Source organism: Syngnathus acus, chromosome 9 (genome assembly GCF_901709675.1).
Source record: "Syngnathus acus chromosome 9, fSynAcu1.2, whole genome shotgun sequence".
NCBI classification, from domain to species: domain Eukaryota; kingdom Metazoa; phylum Chordata; class Actinopteri; order Syngnathiformes; family Syngnathidae; genus Syngnathus; species Syngnathus acus.
This window is the reverse complement of record NC_051094.1, coordinates 2,519,490-2,541,640: the sequence shown is the minus strand read 5'-3', so window position 1 is coordinate 2,541,640 and position 22,151 is coordinate 2,519,490. Positions and strand designations below refer to the sequence as shown.

Here is a 22,151-nt window from a genome sequence, read left to right as displayed (position 1 = left end):
ACATGCTGCTAAATGGACAATAATCCTAAAATGTATTGGTCTCTTTTTGTTAAACACAAAGCGTAGGGGGGTAATGGCTCACTTAGAGGCAGAGCTTTCCTGTTTTAGGAGACATATTTGCCCATCACTTACTGTAATGAAAACAAATGAATGACTGCTTTGATGGAGATAATAAACCTCAGCTAAAGCCCAAGATAACGGCGCTCATTCAACGATGGGAAGTTGGAGACATTAGAAAGGCAGGGCTAGCTGATGCCACTTGCGAATTGTCCGAGTACGGAAGACCATCTTCCAAATGGAACTCTGGGCTTTTCTTACCTGCAGCCACTGCGACTGGTCACTGCGTCCCGCAGTCCAAGCGTTGACTTTGCCCTGCTTGTCCAAACGGGCTTTTCCAGGCTCCCAAGTGAACATGTCCATGTTGAGTGTCCTGAAGACGGACGAGGCCGTAACTTGGTAGTCCTGAACGTGACCAGACTTCATCCCTAGTGGTTCAGAGCAACCTGGAGATGACAAGAGCGAATTTCTTTTGTTTTCCGTTGGCCACGTTGCAAGTATTAAAATAAGTGAGTTTACGATCGGGTCACTTACCTGTCACCTCACATCCGAGCAGTTCCATGCGTAAGGTGCAGTGCCTTCGGCACACTTGGGGATAAATACGCACAAACTGGGCTTCAATGGGTGGAGTGAAGGAGTTGGCTGACGGAGCGTTGTTGTCGACGTTTCCTCTGAAAACCTGACATACGGGACGAGAAAAAAAACAAAAACGTATAGCAATACGGTGGTGACGAGGGTGCCGGAACGGATCAGTTGTACTGTACGGTGTCTACTTAACTCTCTACAAATTGCTCTCCCTCAAGGTCAATGAGCTCCAAGTATTGCGAAAATAGATCGTTTCTCGCACGATTTGAGCGGGTAATTCATAAGAACAGTCGTGTATTTTAGATTAGTGCTCCAATTATAGAACTATTCCTTCTGACAACGCTTCCTTTTCGAAGGACTCATGCACCGTGAAATGGTACGTTTACCCAAGCTTCACGTTCACTGTAAAAGCATTTGCGGTTGACGGGAAAATGTGCTTGAAAACATCGCGCGGTTTAAGCGCCCAGCTACGATGTCACGAAGATGCTGTTCAGTATTCGTAAATTTGCAATTTTTTAGGATGCTAGCCGATATAGCGCATTTTGCCATTACAATTTCCACGGATTCTTTTAAATTACCGTATTTTTCGACTTCAGCTATTTGTGTAAAGTTCTATTCCGTATATTTCTTTGCCCATCTGTGATATCACATCAGTTTATGCTAGCATATTATTGAGGCTAATACTGTGGATGAGGCTAATGTTTTGTTTCTGTTAAATAATTTGACTTTGAAATCCAGGTATGTAAGATTGTCTATGGTTATAATTCAAAAGTAATCATTTTAGTCTGTGTCCTGACTTTTTGCTCACGAGTCTTGATTTTTAAACTTTTGAAGGTCAGGGTTATCCGGCGCATAGCCCAATGAGGGACAGGGGTAGTCTGCTGTCAGGAATGAAAAAATTAAATTAAATTAAATTAAATTAAATTAAATTAAATTAAATAAATAAATAAATAAATAAATAAATAAATAAATAAATAAAATAAATGATAAATATATTTTAAAAATCTACTTGAAAAAAGAAAAGTGAAGGGGATAAGAGGTAGCGAGATAAGTGCTGTGTCTGCTAGCTAATTAAACAGCAATCTCTGCTTGTCCTCTGCCCTGCCCTTGACTGAGTGAACAACCTTTCACTGCAACGTGTAGCTTCGAAAATAGAGACACCGTACATGGTCGCCTCCAGTTGTGTTTTGTGCAGATGTGTATTCCTCACCATGTCCTCATCTTTGCCCTTGACTTTGTACGTCCTCCATGTCTTCCCATCCTCACTGTAAGCCACTTTGTATGACTTGACGTACTCCGGGCTGCCAATTCGTTTTGCTCCCTGGGTAATTAGGCCCGTGACCCTCATTCGCCTCTGCAGGTTAATCTGTGGGAATGAAAAGAAAGAAAACAAAAAATAAATCATGCAAATGCCAGAAATGACAGGCTTCACGGGGCTTTGTGCGTCAATTGAAGTCATAGAAATCAATGCAGTCGCTTCAATCTCCCTTGTCGGGGCCATCCATCTTTTCAGAAAGTCTGCGATCAGATAGAACGTTTAATCAATCCTCCCATTCCAAAGCCAATCTGCCATCTCTGTGTGGACTGCCAATATGGTGCCATGTAAATCGTAGAAGAAGATGAGTTAAAGAGAAGGAAAGGAGAAATGTGTTAGGAGCGCACAGAAAGATTACCGATACACGACACGTTTTTTCTTTGGCATCCATGTTAAATAGCTTTTTAACATTTTTTACGAGATTGAATTTACTGAAAATGGCTACATGATTTTTTTTTTTTACGTTCAAGTTGCAGTTTGTGTTTTTAATGGCACAGCCACACCTGTTAAATGAAAATAAAAAAGAATTCACCATGCAGGTGTTCATGTTGTAAAATTGGATATTTACACAAATATTTACACATTCATGTGTTGGTTCTTCTGCAGCAAAAGTCATGAAAAATAATCCATAGTTTTTGCTAGATTTAAACAATGCAAAATGTTGAGCTAATCATTTTATTGTTTTATCACCAGCCTTGTACGATATTGTCAGCCACAATCGCACAAGGCTTTCTTGCAGTGTTAATATAGGACTAAAAAACATTTTTTTTTTCTACAAACCCAAAGCAACTTATTAAGTTAATTATTTATAAGGACACTACTTAGAGCCGCATAGCTGCAGTGACCCTCTAGTTTCCATTCAGGCCGTCTTTCTGTTCGCTTCCCCTCCACAGAGACGTATATTTCTTTCACTAATTAGAAGCTCTCTTACTAAAAGGCCACTGCCAAGGTAATTGGGGTGATCCTTCACATTTTTAATGAGCACTCAGTAACACACCTCTGACACTTCAGTGCTAATCGTGATGCATATATTTGTTTGAGTGAGGCACCCTTGGAAGCATCCTGCTGAGATGGTGGCTTGCAAACTTGCATGCATGACTCATTTTCAAGGAAACATTGAGAGGCAATTAACCAGAATTTCCCAGTTTTGTTTGCATATTTATCAAAATGATTGATTAAAAAAAAGTGCGTGTTTAAAAAAAAAATCACATCCTTCAAAATGGAAGTTGACGTATTTAAAAGAGCAACAAGTTTGTGGGTTTTAATTTCAACTCAGACCCTTCAAAATCTTCCTGTTCTTCTGTTCCACGGTCAAAAATATGTTTTATGTATGTTTAAATCAGCAGGCAGATGGTTCAATCCTCGTGACTCTGCACAGAATAAGTAGTAAGCAAAAGGGATGGATAGAATAGGAATGCTAATAGCCAATCAAAATCAAGTTTAATCCGTTCTGTCATGACACTCAATTTTCCAATTATGTGTTAGCATTAGCATTAAGCTAGTGGGCGAAAACTGATGTCTGTAGTTGTTTTAAATCCTCTTATGTTTATTTTGACAGAAAATCTCAACTGGCAAAGACATGCTTGGAACCTCTTTTTCAAATATTTTTCTTTAAATACCAAAATGCTGATTATTTCGAAGATGAGTTTACTGCCACCATACAACACTCGCATCTCGAGTGAAAAAAAATAAAAGATCAAAATGATAAGCATAAGCATCTTTGCTCACAATTTTGGTCCATTATTTATTTTTTTATCATTTCATACAGGCCTGTGGAAATAAAACTCCTTTTTACAGCTCACGTCCAGCAAATGTTGACGTGTGTCTATTATTCCATTAACTGTTTAACATCTTCTCAATTATGCATGGCCTTTCACACGCGCTTTGGGCTTTTTCAATCCCCCAACAGCGCCGGTTGAAAACCATATTTTACCGATATTGGTCAGACGTGTAGTATATTTCCCTGGAGTGTTCAAATGTGTGAGCAAGTTGTTGAAAAAAAATGACACTCACAACCGCATAGATGTGTGAGGAGAAACAAGTGCATGAACCAACACAAACAAGCACAGTGCATGCGAGCTTGTAGGCAACGCTGTGATGTATTATTCAAAGTCTGTTGCTTTTTGTGATTCATTTGTTGAGGTTCAGAGGAAATATTTCCACTGACTAGCTTCCAAAGATGCCACACTGCACCAGAACAAGACTTTCCAATAGCCGGAAGAATCTGATCTCTTCACAGACGAGGTTGTCATCTGTCAATATTACCGTGGCACATTATAGACAGTCAGCCAAATGGTTTTCTGATACAAAAGCAGCCCCAGAATAATCCCAAAGCACTGATATAACTCTACACGTCCGTTCATGTTCCAATTATCTGAACCCACACGAAGAAGAAACACACAATGCCTACAGCATCCCGCTCAACATCCCACATGACATCATTAAAGGCAAACAAACTGCCTGAATGTTTGATGTCCTGTTCTCCACAACCTCTGCATGTGCCAAACACCTCGTCTCGCGTTAATGTAGCCTTCATGCTTTTCTTCTACAAATCCCTTTTTTTGTTGTCTCATTTTTCCTCGAGGTACCATTTCTATGTCTCTGTATGAATGATAGAGACGTGCTAAATTGTATGTTGTGCTAAAGGGTTATGGGTAATTCTTTTTATTGACAATTTAAAGAGATAACTGGCATGTCGTGGATCACATAGTAACGTTTCATATTACTGCTGGCCCAAATATAATTCAATTTGTCATGCGGTGATCAGTCATAGTTCAAAGTTCAAGTAAACTGCTCCATGTATCCTTAGTGCGAGCGAAAACGAATGGATGGATAGACGCTTTATTTAAATCAACGGACATTATGATTATTATTACTTCCTGTATAACAAAGTTTAAGAGACTACTGCTGAGATAGATCACCCAGGTGAATCCAAGAAATGGATTAAGAAGCAAGAAAAATGTATGCTCAAAGCCCATTTTTAACATTGAAACCTAATTTCAGACTTGACAATCAAACTGCTTAGTGACTCATCTCTTCCGAACGCGATGTGTATTTACCTGAATCCACGGCCATCTGTCGTTTTCAGCGGCAGTCCACGCGTTCACCAAACCCTTCTTGTTGAGGCGTGCAAAATACGGGTACCACTTCTGCAAGCCAAATAAAGCCCGGTGGGTGGAGGAAGCTGTTATCTGTTGGTTGGAGATTATGCCGCCTTCCATGCCCAGTGGTCCAGAGCATTCTGAGCAAAGAACGCACAGTAGAACATTTGTCATATTTTCGCTCTCAAAGGTACCGAATGTACAACTGCGGCAAACAGTCATGCTGATCTTACAGGCACGTAAGAAAAATAGGATACATTTGAAAACACATTTTGCTGGATAAACAGCTGATTGATTTCTTTTGTTTAAGATATTTCCAGCTCACCTGATACATTCCTGGCTATATTTCTGCACACACCACTCAGAATAACAGCTACTGTCTAATCGTTAGTACCGTATTTTCCGCACTATAAGGCGCACCTAAAAACATCCAATTTTCTCAAAATCCGACAGTGCGATATATAAATCAGGTGCGCCTTATATATGGAATATATATATCTTATATATGGACAAAGGTTTAAGATGGGCCATTCATTGAAGGTGCGCCTTATAATCCGGTGTGCCTTATAGTGCGGAAAATACTGTAACCAAAGTCAGAAACGTCAGCAAGTTTGTCAACCCACAGTGAGAGAAAACTTGTTCGCAATTAATTACAGAACTGACACACATACAAATCATACTTGAGTCCTAAGACAGACCTTCCTGAGCATACAGCTGTGAAGAAAATGTTGCCCAGAAGGAGGTGTTAAGGAAAAACGACCCAATAGAAACAAGTCAAGCACATCATGTCCAGCTGCTAAAACAAACATGGAGCCAGCAATGTCTTGCAACTGTCCAAAGGGACGCAATGGAAACACAAAGAGAGCAAGTAATATCTTTTTTTTTTTTTTAATACCACCGTCGTAAGTCCATCTCACCTCATATGACCTTTCGTGTGTGTGTGTGTGTGCGTGACTCAATAATTCCAGACGGATGAAAGAATGTCGGCGGTGAATGTGGTATTGCACTATTTATCTGATTTTCTAAATCAAATCATTTGACCCTCAATTTGGGAGACTCCCAGAGTCCTTTTGTAAAGTCTTTCACCAAAAACTACTCCAAGCCAGTGATCTATTAATTGGATTAAATACATTTGTGAATCCATAACTAAAAGGATAATATTGGATTTGAATATTTTGGCAAACAAGGTAACACGGTCATCATGTATGCAAAAGTACAACGTTGCTAGTCTTAAAATATTCATGAGGAGAAAGTCAAACACCATCTCTGTTATCATAATATGATGTCCACCAACTGTGAGACAACAAATGTATTCGTTTGTAACATGCACCAAAATCACAACACCTGTATTGTTTTGTGAGTTTAGAGAATCGTCATCACTTCAAAGTTGTGGTCAAGCAGTCAACCAACAAGACACTCTTGCAAAGCCATGGTTCTTCTCACCTCGCAGACATAAGCGGGTACTCTTAATGATCTGCCTGCCAGTCGTCTATCAGAGCAGCAGAGGCAGCCGGCCCCCGAGCCTTGGCCTGCTGGCCCCGGAGCATACATCAGATCTGCGACAGCCCTCATCACTAACGGCGCCGCCGCCGTGTGACGCCTGGATCCATCTCGCGCGAGCCCTACCAACAGCCTCGACAAATTAGCCGAGCAATACTAATGAGCACGCGGCAGATGGCGAGATAAATAAAATAATAATAATCATATCTACCAGGCAGCAGGTGTCAACAACGGCGTCAATATGTGACACGTGAGGCTGGATAGAAAATACCCGTTAGAAAGCTAAATGACGTAAATTTATGCTAAATCGATATAAATCGTACAACAGAGGTGCTGCCACACTTACGGCACAAAATGAAATATATCATTTGGCAAGCATAGAAAGAGAAAAGTGAAATGTAACCCCTTGACAAAAGTTATATGTATTATAATCCAGAAGAAGCGTACTGTATCTTTTCCGCCAGACACCTGCAAAGTAACCCCGGAATGCTTCTCTGTGAACTGTAGACATGCCGTGAGATAGAAAAGCAGATGAATACATCTGTGAGTCACAGTGCAGTGGAGGCTCACGCTTGCGAGTGTACTGGAACATTAATCCTAATCTGCTCTCAGAGTGAGTGGGAAAAATCCTCAGAAGAAGCGTAAGAAACACACTAAGTTCCTTTTGAGCTACTGAGCATTTTGTAAAAGAGAATAATAAGACAGAAGCTCGCTCTCATTCTCTGTACAGCCAAGGGGGAGCACTTAAGTCAAAGAAAAACAAATTGGTTGTGAGTCGTTGTACTGTTTGAACATGTCATTACTTTATGCTTGGGGGTCTAATGTGGTTTTATAAATATGCTTTTTATCTTAACAATTTGCAAATGTGTTGTGAATTAAATTGAAATGAAGTTGCGTGAAGTAGTTGGATGCAAAGCATTTTACGATGATGAACAAAGCAAGTACATACTATGTTGGCAGTTCCTCCCCATGTACTCCCCGGGACATTCGCAGGAGTAGTTTGCAGCCAGATCAGTGCAAAGGCCCCCGTTCTTGCATGGCTCTCTTTCACATTCATTAATATCTGAAAACACAAACATAGATTCACAGTAATCACATTTTTATTCCAACTAAAAGTTAGAACGAATGAAAATTCAAATAGCTATGCAAATTGGCTATTCTGGACAAATTGTGGATAGTAAACTAGATTTCTTTTTTTCAAACTTTTGAACTGTGATTTATTCCATTCATTTCACTTTATAGAAAAACAATCTTTGGAAACAAATGATGTTGTACTGGAATAGACATGATTAGAACTCAATTTACACAGCGTGGTAAATACTTGAAATAAACACCAGCGTTAGCATTTAGCCTTTATGTACCGTATTTTCCGCACTATAAGGCGCACCGGATTATAAGGCGCACCTTCAATGAATGGCCCATTTTAAAACTTTGTCCATATATAAGGCGCACCAGATTACAAGGCGCACCTTCAATGAATGGTTCGTTTTAAAACTTTGCCCATATATAAGATATATACATTTGGCCCGCGGGCCGGAGTTTGGACACGCCTGCTGTAGTGGCTCAATATTGGTCCATATATAAGGCGCACCTGATTATAAAGCGCTTTTGAGAAAATTGGAGGTTTTTAGGTACGTCTTATAGTGCGGAAAATACGGTACATAAAAAAAAGGCTTTAGTGTCACTCATGTTAATTGTATTACAGCTAAAAGAGGTTGTCAACCGCCTGACTGACCATTAACCCATTGCCAACGTACAGCTCACAAGATACATAATAACACCGATGTATGATAACAATAGCCTCCTTTATTGATTTTTCTCAGGCCTTGGTCCTTGGAATGGAGGAGAAAAATGAAAACAGCACCCACCCACAGAGTGACAGAATTATTTCACCACAGCACAAAACAATACACTAGTTACTCGTTTATGTTCATAGAGCTTTTTTTTTTTAACACTATAGGTTCAAATACAAAGGTTATGGGGGGGGCAAGTCACAAAAATAGCCCGGAGTCAAACACACAACAGAGAAAAGCATAGTGAGCACTTGTACCGTTTACCTTCATTTTATGAGCAGTCATAAGCCCCCAAGGAGATCAGAACCAGGACTTCACAAGCGCAAAATCATAAGGGGGAGAATGATTGCCTCAAGGAACGTAGTACGAAAAGCAGTGAATGAAAAGGAGACAGTGAAAGAGTGACAGCATGACAGACCGAGCTAGAACCTTAACAGATATGATGGAAACGAAGCCAGTGAGTTGCTATATAAACCACTTCAGGAGATTTCTTCAAATGAAAACGCGCACCGGCGAGGGGATGACGATACGCTCTTATTAGCTAATTTAGCTAATGATGTTGACGTGCCGTTTTGTCAATAGAGGAGAAATAAATTTCACTTTGTGCTCTTTTGAAGTGTGAAATGATGAATTTGGTTACCATATTTTCCGGACTATAAGACGCACCTAAAAACCTAACATTTTCTAAAAAGCTGACAGTGCGCCTTATAGTCCAGTGCGCCTTATATATGGACCAAATTCCTAAATTTAAACTGGCCCGAAGCATTGTGTCATGAAATCAATCATAAGTGGCCCGCTGAAGACTATGAATCATGAATCAAAAAGACTATGGATCATTATTTTGTGATTATAAAGTAATTTGATGCGTCTGAAGTTGAAATAAAAAAAGATAAAATGGAGAATGATTTGATTTGGATTAAAAATCTGACATGAAGCATTAATGGTGCGCCTTATAGTCCGGTGCGCCTTATATAAGGACACATTTTTAAAATGGGCCATTCATTGAAGGTGCGCCTTATAGTCCGGTGCGCCTTATAGTCCGGAAAATACGGTACGTTTCTTACTACTAGCCTATTATACTGTACGCAGAAAACAGATAAGATCTTTGCTAGGAAGCAATATTTTGGTCAAGGTTATGACTGCAGGTAAAACCAAATTGAACAGCTACATTTAGTTGCAACACTGCTCTCTGGGTCCTTGTTCTGACTCTGAAACAGTTCACTGAAACGTCCCTTTCTTTGCCTCAGCTCCTATTATTCTCAGAAAAGTGTCTCCGCTGGACAATAATGAGAGCAATGAATAGTGCTATATGTCAGGAAGCAAGGCTGGCCGTGAGCGTAAATTGGCTGCGGTGTGTCCGGGGAGCGGGAACATGCCTTCAGGTCTGCATGACTATGACTCTGCGGTGACCTTTCGACTGGACTCCAATGACCTCTACAGTGCCTGCACCTGCTGTGGACACGTGGCTGGAGAAAATCTGTCTTCCAGTTCATCCAGGTCACAGTAGAAAAGTACCTCCTTGAGATTAAAGATTAGCATATAGATGGAATTGTGAGGCCGACCAAAGTAAAACAATGCGTGGCTTTTATTTTCAGAGAGCGAGGCAAAAATTTAATTGTTTTCTATGAAATACATTGATTTGATTTGATATGTATTATCTATATCATGTAACAATTATATCCCTTTTTTTTTTAATCCTCAAAAACAAAATTTAATGAAACCCTTGTCCACTCACTTTACCCAGGCAAGTCAACCACTATATGTTTTACTCTAACCTAAAATAAACAAATACGAAGAATTTGTACAAGACCTATTGCTCCTAAATGGCTGGGCAATTTTTTTTCTCCAATTCCTCCCCTATGCATTAACAGTGTATTCAGCTAAAGTAAATATCGTTAGATAAGTGGAGACCACCCACGGCAGAGACTTCTCAGTTTCACAAGAAGCAAGCAGCGCCTTTTGACTTTCAGGCTACGAACGTTTGTTTGACCTCTCTTCGGTGATCGTCAGGAATGAAGCAGGCAATGTAATTAATCTCTGACCCTGACTACTCAAAGCTTGTTTGAAGTAATCATCTCACTTCCTTAAACAGTGCGGTTTAAGCCCGGAAAAACCTCCCCTGCTGATGTGATTCATGGTGGTCTCGCAGTCAGACGCTACAGAAAAGCTTGCAATTCTCTAGATAACGGCATGAATTTATTAAGGGCGATTTGCAAATCAGACGCCCAACATTTTTTTATGCGCGTCTGGGTGGAACTGATCATCACCAGTTTGTAAGCTTAATGACAGTGGCCGTGTTGTGCTTATGTTTATCTAATAGAAGAAAATATTTGATTCTCAAACAAAAGTGAGTTTTATCGTTATTCATGAAACTGTGGTTGCGCGATTAAGGTGTACAGTATTCCAAGGACTATCCCTTTTTGAAATGGGATTAGTTTGCAAAGGAGTTAATCGCAGAAGCACTCTAGAAGCCCTTTAAAATGGTTCTTAGCGAATGTGATGCTGAAAGCCGTCAGTGGAGAATAACTGGATGAATTTTAAGGAATATAGAGACCAAGGATTCAATTCAAAAACTAAGTTGTAAACAGACTTCAATCACTTTGACTTGAATTATTCATTTTTTCACTGACCTTAACTTTGAACGCTTTTATATTAAGCAATAGCTTTTTCCTTCTCCTTTTTTGAACATGATTTATTTGTCCTCTTGGCATAACATGAAATTATGTGAAAATGTGAAAAAATGATTTTGTGTTTGGTTGATCTCATGTTCAAAAATAAACTTCAACTTCATATTATCCGATTTAAATATTCTTAATAGTATATATGTATTCTGGAGGAAATAGACTACTAAATAATGTTCTATGCTTTCATTTTAAAAAATAGTATTACGGACCAAATCTATGTTTACATATAACATCCTATTTTTTTTTGTGAGCATCTTAACTGTGATTGTCTGGAGCGAATGCAGCTTTGTTTGGTCGAGCTTTTATCAGTGTGGCTGCTAATGCCAGACAAAAGCCTAGGGCAGGATTGAGCGAGGGTTTAGAAATGCCTTTGAGCTGATGCTGTCACCATCTTCCAGGTCCTGCAGGTCCTTCGTTTGTGGAGAGGCCAGGAGGTCACAGTGTAGCTGAATTAAAGCCAAGGGGGATGTAAAGTCATCGGCCAAACTTTTTCACAAAAAGGTATAGAGGAGAGGAAAGGTTGAAGAATTGCTTCATTTCAGTGGGTTCTTTAAAAAAGGATGAGAGATTACCTCCTTTTTTGACAGCAAATGTGAAATACATTTCTATACTTTTCTATTTTTTGCAGAGGACAGCAGGCTTTCCATAGACGGTTATTGAAACAAGACGTTTTTTTAAAAGATCGCCACTAACGGCCACTTATCTGGTCTTGTTCAGTGTTGAAACATGGAAAACCGTTTTCAAATATAAAGATAAAGGCTTCCTTATAAAGGGTTGAAGAACATATTCATATCAGGAGCTCAGGCAAAAGTAGTACCTTGAGCCTACCTCAGTTTGTGCCCTCTGACAAAGACGAGATAGCTTTCTCTTTACGGTACACAGGATGCAGCGACAAGACCTTGGGTGAAACTTAATTGCATGGTATGTACGTACCTATGTATATATTGCATACCGTAATTTTCGGACTATAAGTCGCACCGGAGTATAAGTCGCACCAGCCATAAAATGCCCAAAAAAGTGAAAAAAACCATATATATGTATATAAGTCGCTCCTGAGTATAAGTCGCCCCCCCACCCAAACTATGAAAAAAACCGCGACTTATAGTCCGAAAATTACGGTATGTAGACAGTATTATGATCTGGCGCACACAACTGTAATTACTTGGTATACAGACTTCAGTATCCAATCACACAAAGGCTACCAACACAATCATTTCAGTCATTTATTCCAGGTTAGTGTTCAACCACAACAAGATAAATAAGATGGTACTTTGAATTAGCAGCTCATGGCATGAGAAACAACTGTGAAAATTTCTGTCAGAAAAATTTCACCGTGACTGATTACATCGTGAAAGTGCAAATGTTTGTGATTCCATTTGTGACTCTCAGGAGCTTGAACACTGTACGGGTTATTGCTCTCGTCAGAAACCGCTACTTCTGGTTCTCACGGGTCTGTTAGCAATGACTCTGTCTATTTTAGCATTCTCTATTGCTCTGTGTCGCTTTTAATCAAATAAAACTATTAATCAGTCCACTGCACAATTTCCGAGCCATGTTTGAACAAAAACTTTCCACAGATGATCAACAATCTTCCACTCCTTTGCAGCCATAATTACATTTTTTCTTTGGCTGCGTACGGTCGACTGAAAGCCGTAAATAGGCTAACCTTAACTATATTTCCGTATTGAACTTCAGAGACCATTAACAGTCAATCTGTGGGCTGTTCAATGATGTCTAGAGGTCTGGCTGCGTGACTGTGGTCACCCTTTGAGATATCTCGTCAACTGTGGAACTTTTCACCCCGGAGACGCTCATCTCTTCCTGTAAATGTATCTGGCCGCAGTTTGAAAAGAGTAAAAATAGTGGGTGGGCTGTTGCGGGATGTGAAAACAGTCGTAACCTCCGTACAGATCTATATGGCACAGTAATTGAGCACAGTGGCAAGCCTGTGTGTTCACTACCAATAGAAATCGAAATCTCCAAGGAAGTAGTTATGCTTCCAAACACTGGAAAATATTTTATTGATTGATTGTTGAATATAGTTTAAGATTTTTTTTTCTTCTGTGATTATTAGTGTATCCTACGATAGACAATTCCTTTATTTTTGCATCTAATTTTTTTCTGTTTTGGTGTTGATAGCAGTTAGCAAGAAAGATGCCATTAAATCTTGATGACGAGAAACAATCGGTTAGCTCTACTAAAATAGACAATGGGAAAAGGCAGCAGAAAAAAATGACTTCACCACAGTCTTGGAGATCTATTTACATTATTGGATTTGCTTTGAGAAAGACAGAGACCCTAATGCCTCCAGCCAGAGCTGTCACCAAAGCAGAGGCAGAACAAAACTGGTGTGCACATTACCATAATATTCATTATCCTTCACAACTTTTATGACCCAAAGTCAGATTTAAATAAAAAAAACAAGAACAGACCTTAGGCACCCTGACTGAAACTTAAAGTATTTCTTCAGCCTGTTTACATAGGAACTTTTTTCCTCGAGCAAACATTTCTTCCAACTTTTAGCTGTACATTTTAATCAATTTAGCTAATCCTTCCCCCACAGCATGATTTCTGGAAGGATGAGGTGAAAATCCTTGGCTTGGGCGCTTAAATAAATGAAGCAGCTTAGATGAATAGCAAACAGATTTTGTGGACACACTGAAGTCTATTTCTTGGAATTACGAATATGAATACCATCCTGATTGTAACACGTACGTCAGCTCCGAGTATTTCCGCCTCCCCAGAAGTCTGAGCATGCTAACCATTTTGACTTCTCTTACCGTGCACAATGTGAGCAGAAAGTTAATCAAACTGACTTTTTTACCGAACTTCAAATTCCAGTCGAGGCATGATGTCAGCAGTGCGGTGAACATTGCAGAGGATATAAATGAACATAAAAGGGAAAAAGTACAGGCGCATCAGCACAGATTGATGAAAGGTAGCCTGTGATCTGTGGCAAAAGAATTGATTAAAAGTCACCACGCACAGCAGATTTAAGTCGGAGCGATTGTCCTGTGGCAAGAGCCGAGATAACGGCTGTCGATGAGCAAAATACGTTGTCTGTCTTATTCATTCACGTTTCCTAGTCCTTATCGGTTCTGCCCGACTACCACGTGTTCCGAGAGGAATGACAAAAAGTCCGTAGTCAGCAGCCGCCATCAAAAAGACAACCATCAGCAATTCAGGTTGCACCGTTCATTTCTTTTGTTCAACAGGCCGCCGCCGTGTTGAGCGTGACTTACGGTTTGCGGTGAGCGGAGGGAAAAAAATAACACACTTGCTGGGGAAAAATCTCTTTCTGCTTCATTTGTCCTTGATAAACTTAGAGCATGCGCCCTTAAAATGATTTGGCACCCACATGACAAGCAAGGCAATCAGTTGCTATCTTTACGCGGTGACAGTTCATTACGATGTTTGACTCCTTTCCCGATATCGGTCGGCTAGCTCTGGTTCATGACACACACTATTACAAAAGATGAAGGACTGTGAGGATGAAGGCTGAGACGATGAAATCGATCAGACTAAAGACAACCTTGAATTGAATATTAAGCTTGGAAATATGAATTTAATACGAATACATAACGTTAGCTAATTTGCTGTCTGGTGGTGAAAGTTTTTATGGAAGCCTATTAGGAGTATTAAATAAACCGAATGTCAAGTTTTTCTAATTTGAATCACATTTGTAGAAACTTTAAACTGTCATGTCCATAAATGAGTCCCAAAATTTAAATGATGCCCGTTCCCTAAATCCAAGTCCAGTACAGCTCATTTCGGAAACTCGGGAGCTCCTAGTTATTTTTCTCGTCCACGTGTGACACTTTTATAGCAGAGCTTCATAAAGCAGCTCTAACAAGCGGGATGTGCTATGCACGCATTAAGGATAATGTTCAAAGGTGTGAAATTGGATTTAGCTCTGACAGAGCAATAAAGCAAATGCAGTAAAAGGCGGAAGATAGTGTGTTAAAGTTCAAATCCACAACTGCTTTTAAAATGCGGGATTTGCGTTTGGTTTAATATTTAACTACTGCTAATGCTTCCAAGACGTATTCATAGCCTGACGAAATATACAAGCTCGTTAAAGAAAAGACTGTTCCATGCAGATACACTAGCGGCTGAACCAATTAGTTGACTTTACTCTGCAATGACGTTTATAGCTTGAGGTTGATTATGCGGCAATCACTTTTTAGCAACAACACGGACGCTTTGCTGAATTCAACAGGTGCTCGTGCTCGACTCAATATGTCCCCCAAAAAATGATCGAGTGTATCGTTGATTTAAAATGTTGAGCAGATTCTCACAAAATCATTTATTACATTTCTACATCAGATAAATCTCAATCTGGGAATCTTGTCTGTCTTTTTTTTCTTTTAAGTCTGATAATTTCCCTCAGCATTAAGTTAGACGACCAAGTAGCAATTATTTATGTCTGTTTATCATTTAATTGCCATAGAGCTGTAGATTTGATTATTTGTCTCTCCAGATGAAGTATTGTCACTCTCTCGCTCACTCATTTTCTCCCATTGAACTGTAATGACTGCGAGGAAAATTGACAGCCATTAGTGCATTCAGCCCGTTTCAAATCAGCTCCCCGCAACCCTGAGGGCTTAAAAGAAAACAATAACTGAATGATGATGAGAACGCTTGCCAGCGGCGCACTGTTTTGGCTGGAGTCAAATACAATAACGTGATACCGATATATTGACTTTACCCGTTTCCCTTTTGTGGGGATATGTCTTTTAATCAAAACATGATGACAACTTATCTGATATCAGTGTTCTTCTACGATCATTAGAGATCGGGGTGGAATAATTGAGAGCTTGCTAATTGACATGTTACATATTTACTCAGTCAAATCAAACCCATTGACTTGATGGAATGAACTTTTTTTTTTCAACTTACTGTGTTGGCAGTGAACCCCGCTGAAGCCTGGTTGACACTTGCAGACATATCCAATGAAGGTGTCCCCCCTGTAGGTCTCACTGATCTCACACGCCCCTCTGTTGTGGCAAGGGTTTGGGTGGCAAGGACCTACATGCAAAAAAAAAAAAAAAAGAATTGGTGCAGTTAACCAAAGACCATTTCAGGATCAACCTAAAATTCACTAAAACCTTTTACATGTAGACTTAATTTAACCTTCTCTAAAACTTTGAACTACCGTATTTGCCGCACTATAAGGCGCACCGGATTATAAGGAGCACCTTCAATGAATGGCCCATTTTAAAACTTTGTCCATATATAAGGCGCACCGGATTATAAGGCGCATAGAATAAATAACTCAACGTTGCTCAAACGTTAATGCAATCACATTATAGTAACACTCGAAATAGTGAAAACAATAACAATAGATCAATAACTCAACGTTGCTCAAACGTTAATATCACACAACACACAAAATAAACACCTAAAGATTATTTTAATAAATTAGTCCTCATCCACGAATCCATATTGGTCCATATATAAGGCGCACCAGATTATAAGGGGCACTGAGAGAATTGGAGGTTTTTAGGTGCGCCTTATAGTGCGGAAAATACGGTAACTAAATTATAAGTAAAACATCTACAAGCAAAAGACATTACGAACGTGTGCAGAATTGTGTGTCGAATGTGTGTCACATCCACATTTTTCAAAGAATTAATTACTGCAAAAGCATGTCGTAAAACAACAGCGTGCTGTTCCACATTTTGCACCACCATTGTTTCAATTCAGCGTTTTCGATGTCGAGAACGCTCGATAGCTCTTAATCATCTGTGCTTTGGAGAGCTCGAAAGAATGGAAACATGGAAAGCTAAAGATGATTAACAACTCGGGCTGAGACTGATAATTAATATTTAACACCCCCTCCTTCCTCTTATCGCTAATGGTGATGATCAAGACATTGCGACTTTTACAACTTATTGAAAGCGGAGCATATGACACATGAATTAGCTCCGAGCTACTTTATATTACAATCCGAGCAAATGTGCAGCATCTGTTTTATGACAAGGTCTTGAGTGAGGGTTATTCCTTTTATAAATCAATGCGATGCAAATGGCTGACTTGTAGTTGAGTGCGTTCAAAAAGAAAAAGCAACTTATTGGTTATAGAACAGAAGAATCAAAATCATGTAATACAAAAATATGCTTTGGAAGTATTTAGATTGCTTCATCATCAAAATAAGGCCACAGTCGAGAATTTAACCCCAAACATCAGAACTATAAGGTAGACGTGCAAAAATCTGTTCATCAAATACTGTCCAAATCGTCAAAAGGAAATACAGAATTTTCATCTGCTTGGCGATGAAGGCATACACGACAGTACCTTGAGGGTTTCCCTTTCAGGATCAGAAAGCAAAACATTTAATATGAACCAGTCATTCACGATACGTCTTCCACCGAAAGAAGAAACCTCAAAACGGCCGTGCCATAAATCCCGTTGACAAAGGGCCGTCACATTTTGATTGTCATGTAAACAACTCCGAGATGCAGTGCAGGTTTTGCTCAAAATAAATACAGTCAGTCAGGGGAAAAAAATAAATACAATTTAACATCACAAATAAGCAGATTATTGTTCTCCTTTGGGAATTAGCTGTTGAATAAGAATTCCAAACAAGGTAATCCCATCCAAGTGGTTCCATTTCCAAGTGTTACTAATAATGAGAGTGGCAGCAAATCAGCTGTGTAAGAGCCATCACGGAGGCTCGCTCGGCCTGCCGAGGGAGTCTGCTTGACAGATTTCTGCCATGTTTTGACGTGACGATCTATAGCGGCACCAAAGCGTGCTGACACCTCGCTAATGGAGAATGCATAAAGCAGAAAAAAATAGGAAAGGGGTGGGAGGGGACATTGGTGTCCGTCTGTCCGTCTGACAGATGCTCTGAATGGCAAAGATGTTTTTTAGGGTTTTAAAGAGAAAACCAATAGGAAAGATAGTAAATAGCAACAATGATTGATCTACTGACACTTTGATTTATGGAAGTGGATGGCAACATGAGCCGGAAAATGTAATAATAAAAAATGATAAAATGAATGAAGTCCTTTCTGTTTTTCACTCATGGAAATGTGAAGGCGTAGACATCTCGACATCAAGAATATTTGGGGTCTATTTGAGCCACAGCTGTAATCTGGATCACAGAAAAGAAATGACACCTTCAAATCACTTCAGGCCAGCATGAAAAGGGTCTCGCCCCAAAATATCCGAAAACGTAATTCCGACCGTTCCTCAGACTGTTGTGACAAGAAAACCTTCACCAACTTTCCATAATTGAAAAAACATACAAGTTCACTTCTAATTTACTGCCTTGTCCAGGAATGCTAACCAGCCGACATGACATATTTTGCCTTTGTGGTTTATAATTTGTGTTATTTTTGTTACGCTCTAATATAATGGTTTGCATATTTTCAACACCAAGTGCCACCCTAAATAAAGACTTGGCTCACCAAGTACCACCACTCTAGGCAACATTCCAGCCGTATAGCAGGCCTAAGTGTTCATCAAAAACGAGGCAGAGGCACTGTACAAATATTATCGTTACCCACTGCAACTTATTTAATTTTAACATTTACATTTCTCTTATACTCTACTTAAATACTAAAAGTTAACTCAACTCAGTGATTAGTCACTGATACCCATACCCGATACCCATAAGTACCGAACCCACTCATACTTCTGATTTAAAAATATACATACAAAAAACATATCCTAGTATAGCATCGTAACCACAATGTATGTCGTCCCACAACATCTCCACAGGAAGTCAGTAATCTTTTCCCTCACTGCTCCATGTTCCTTGTGTGATGTTGGACCATGTGATGCATGTCTGAAGGCAAACGGAGGCAGCTTTCCTGTTTGAATGTCAACTACTCCAGCCATCGCGCGCCTTGTGATTGATGTGACTTGGCGCACGGTCCAGCGAGAGCGTTGTGATTTTTTTCCACGGCTGAAAAGAGAGTTCAATCAATCAGGCGCCAGAACATGTCTGGTGGTTTAATGCAGAAAAATAATATTTGTTTCCTTTCGGAGATATGCCACCAGACGCTTTCAGGTTTAAACAATGGGTTAGGCGCTCGTACATCTTCGCTGACAGGTGTCATGGACGGGCTCATTTCTAAAAACTGCCTTTCTAATTCAATCACACTATAGCGATTACAATACAGACATTCAAGGTGAACTCCTGTAATTTCCAGACTATAAGCCGCACCTGAATATAAGCCGCACCAGCTAAAAGGAGGAGAAAATCCTGTTTCGTTCATCTATAAACCGCCCTGGACTATAAGCCGCAGGTGTTTTAAATGCAACATCCTCATTTCTATTACCTGTATTACCAAAACAAATACTCTTACGATATCACAAAAATCATGAAAAATCCATAGATAAACCGCACTGGACTATAAGCCACAGGCTTCAAAGCTTGTGCAAAAAATAGCGTTTTATAATCTGAAAATTACGGTATATGGGTTCTGATAGTATATCTTGACATCCAGTATATTAAAATATTGACCAATATTGTCATATCATTTTTTTCTCATTCCTAATTAAGACTCAGTGTAAAATTCCCCAAAAGCGTTTCAACAGCTTCACTGATGACTATGTTCTGTTACTAAATTCTGTTTCCTCCAACTGTACGTCATTATGGTGGGTCACAGAACGGTCAGACAAAGTATTGCCCACTGGATGGCTGATTTCTCCTGATCCCGGTGAAATATAGGTCAAGTTATGGATTCAGCGAGAGGAGCAAATACACAAGCAGCGGTTTTAATTTAATGCTTGACAAACAAGCGCGTCTCACACGGCTTCGATTTAACCGACCGTAACCGGCGTCTTGAAAAACCGACACTTACATCATCGGATCAGCTCTGGTTCCACAGTGCCGACACATCGACCACATTGTTGTACGATAAACGTAACAAACGTTTCACGGGCCTTGGGAGACATCGGCCTCGTCTCAGTCAAATGCAACATGGCCTAAATGTGTCAAATCTGGTTTAAGTCCGCCTTTCTGTACAGTTGCGGTTCACAAGCTCAGTGAACCCACCCTTGACCTCCACTGATCAACGTTGGCACCGAAGCACCAAAATGACATCAGTACTCCCAGCAGGGGCTGCAAAGTGCTCAAGCCGTGAGCGTCTCCCATTTTGTCATTTCAGCCCATCAACGTTTGACAAAGTCAGACAAATGCACTTAGAGTTGATCGGATTAAGATGCATGAAAAGGCAAAAACGGCTCGGAATATGTCAAAGCGTAATAAAAGCTGTGGGTCACGTTGAAGATCGGCATCTTTCTCCGAGTCTTGTCAGAGACAAAATGTCACCGAAATGTCACAGCACCACCCTTAAAGGTCTCTTCAAAACAAGGTGTTTTTTTTTCTTTGATTCTGATCGTGAGCGACAAAAAATTGCCGATAATAACACGAATTACCTTGTGGATTTTTTTTTTTTTTTCGATAATCAGAGTCGCTTGTGTGAAGTCTTGAGTAAAGTTTAAGTTGATTACAGTTCTAGTCCGAAAGTTTTCAAGTCTTTGTCAAAGAGCAAATAAATGTGAGTTCGAAACTTCTTGTAACAAAAAACAAACTGATTTAGTTTTTTTGGCTTATTCGGCACGTATATAATAATGTACATGCTTTTCAGTCAAAGGTAATGCAATATATGTATAAAATAAAATAAGACATTTAAATTGTATTTCACGGAGTGAAATTTGAGTTCTTAGATGAATAAGTAACTAAATGACTCATGCGTGTGTTCTTCTCTGGTTTCTCATTTTTTGTGAGATGCCAGATTGGCACCCATGAGAGCATGTAATAAATTACACTGCATTGATACTGAAGAGGTTTTGGAAATTTGAACAGTAGAGCCTCTTGGTACATAATGGAAGACTGGCATCTTTTATAATCAGACGTTATTAGCCCAAGATGGGTTTGATAATACCTATCCAGATTTGGTTTCATACAAAATGAGACCGCATTCAGTAATCACATTGAATTTGTGTATTAAAGCAACTGTGAATTCAACACAAAAAAGGTGAGGGCCATTTGTTCTCATTGTATTCATGTTCCACATTCAGCAAAGCTATTTTCCCCCCTTTCAAAGTTTTGGAGCTAAATTCAAAGTGGGTCACAGTAGCAAGGAATTGTCTATTTGTAAATTGGCGAGTAGGCATTCGAACATAAAGAAAAGTTGAAATAGAGCCAATTTATCTGATGCATTGCTGTTGAAAATAAAATGAAAGGGTTAGCAGACTCGGCACATTATATTCCCGCTACTGTCAAGTTTCAATGCAAATATGGATTGGATAGATAAAAAGATTTCAGGTACAAAGTGCCTAAGAAAGCTAACAAATATTCTATTGTGACAAATATTCCTTTTACTGAGACAAGAGGACAAGAATATGTAGATTAGATATAGCTCGACATACAGATGATATGCAAATTGTGTCATGAGCAATGACGAGCTGTGTGGTCTCATGCGTGACTTTCCTCATCATACTGTCCTATTTTCTCTTCATGTCCAGTTCCAGGTCAGTGGTCGCGAGTCACACCTAATTTGGGTCGATATGAAGTCGGATAATTGTTTCTCCGGCTGTTCTTCTCATTCTGCCTGTCATGTCAAACGTGGAAACCTTTAGCCAGTGCTTGTCGTATTGAATGCTGTTAGACTAATAACAAACAAACAAGATGATCCTTTTGGATATTTTTGCCATTACTTTGGATTTCAAAATAGTTCCAAATGAGATCATTATATTCAACAGTGATGCTTTACCATACAAGTGACCCGACTCAGTTTAGATATCCGTGCTCCGTGAGGACTCGGCACACTTCACAGCAGATAGTAAACAAAACTTCAAAAAAGAGGCTTCAAGCTGTTTCAAGCAACACTCAATTAATATTTGTCAAACTAATTGTAAAACTAAAGAGAATTACTGAGGGTAGCATATAGCATCTACTGTATTTTCCGAACTATAAGGCGCATCTAAAAACCTCAGATTTTCTCAAAAGCCGACAGTGCGCCTTATAGTCCAGTGCGCCTTATATATGGACCAAATTCCGGCCCGCGGGCCAAATGTGTTGTGTGATATTAACATTATCGATATATTGTTATTGTTTTCACTATTTCAAGTTATTATATTATGACTGCATTAATGG

At 39.5% G+C, this 22,151-nt stretch overlaps 1 protein-coding gene across 1 annotated transcript in view; it reads right to left on the bottom strand.

Annotated features, from left to right (window-relative positions):
* The window catches only part of LOC119126959 (EGF-like repeat and discoidin I-like domain-containing protein 3), a 47,506-nt gene that overhangs the window by 14,995 nt on the left and 10,360 nt on the right, over positions 1 to 22,151 (bottom strand). Inside the window, exons 2-7 of the mRNA XM_037258561.1 lie at positions 15,935 to 16,063; positions 7,508 to 7,621; positions 5,017 to 5,198; positions 1,853 to 2,008; positions 592 to 736; positions 319 to 503 (exon numbers count right to left, since the gene is read on the bottom strand). Coding sequence (XP_037114456.1) covers positions 319 to 503; positions 592 to 736; positions 1,853 to 2,008; positions 5,017 to 5,198; positions 7,508 to 7,621; positions 15,935 to 16,063 — 911 coding nt within the window. The remainder of the gene's footprint in view (positions 1 to 318; positions 504 to 591; positions 737 to 1,852; positions 2,009 to 5,016; positions 5,199 to 7,507; positions 7,622 to 15,934; positions 16,064 to 22,151) is intronic.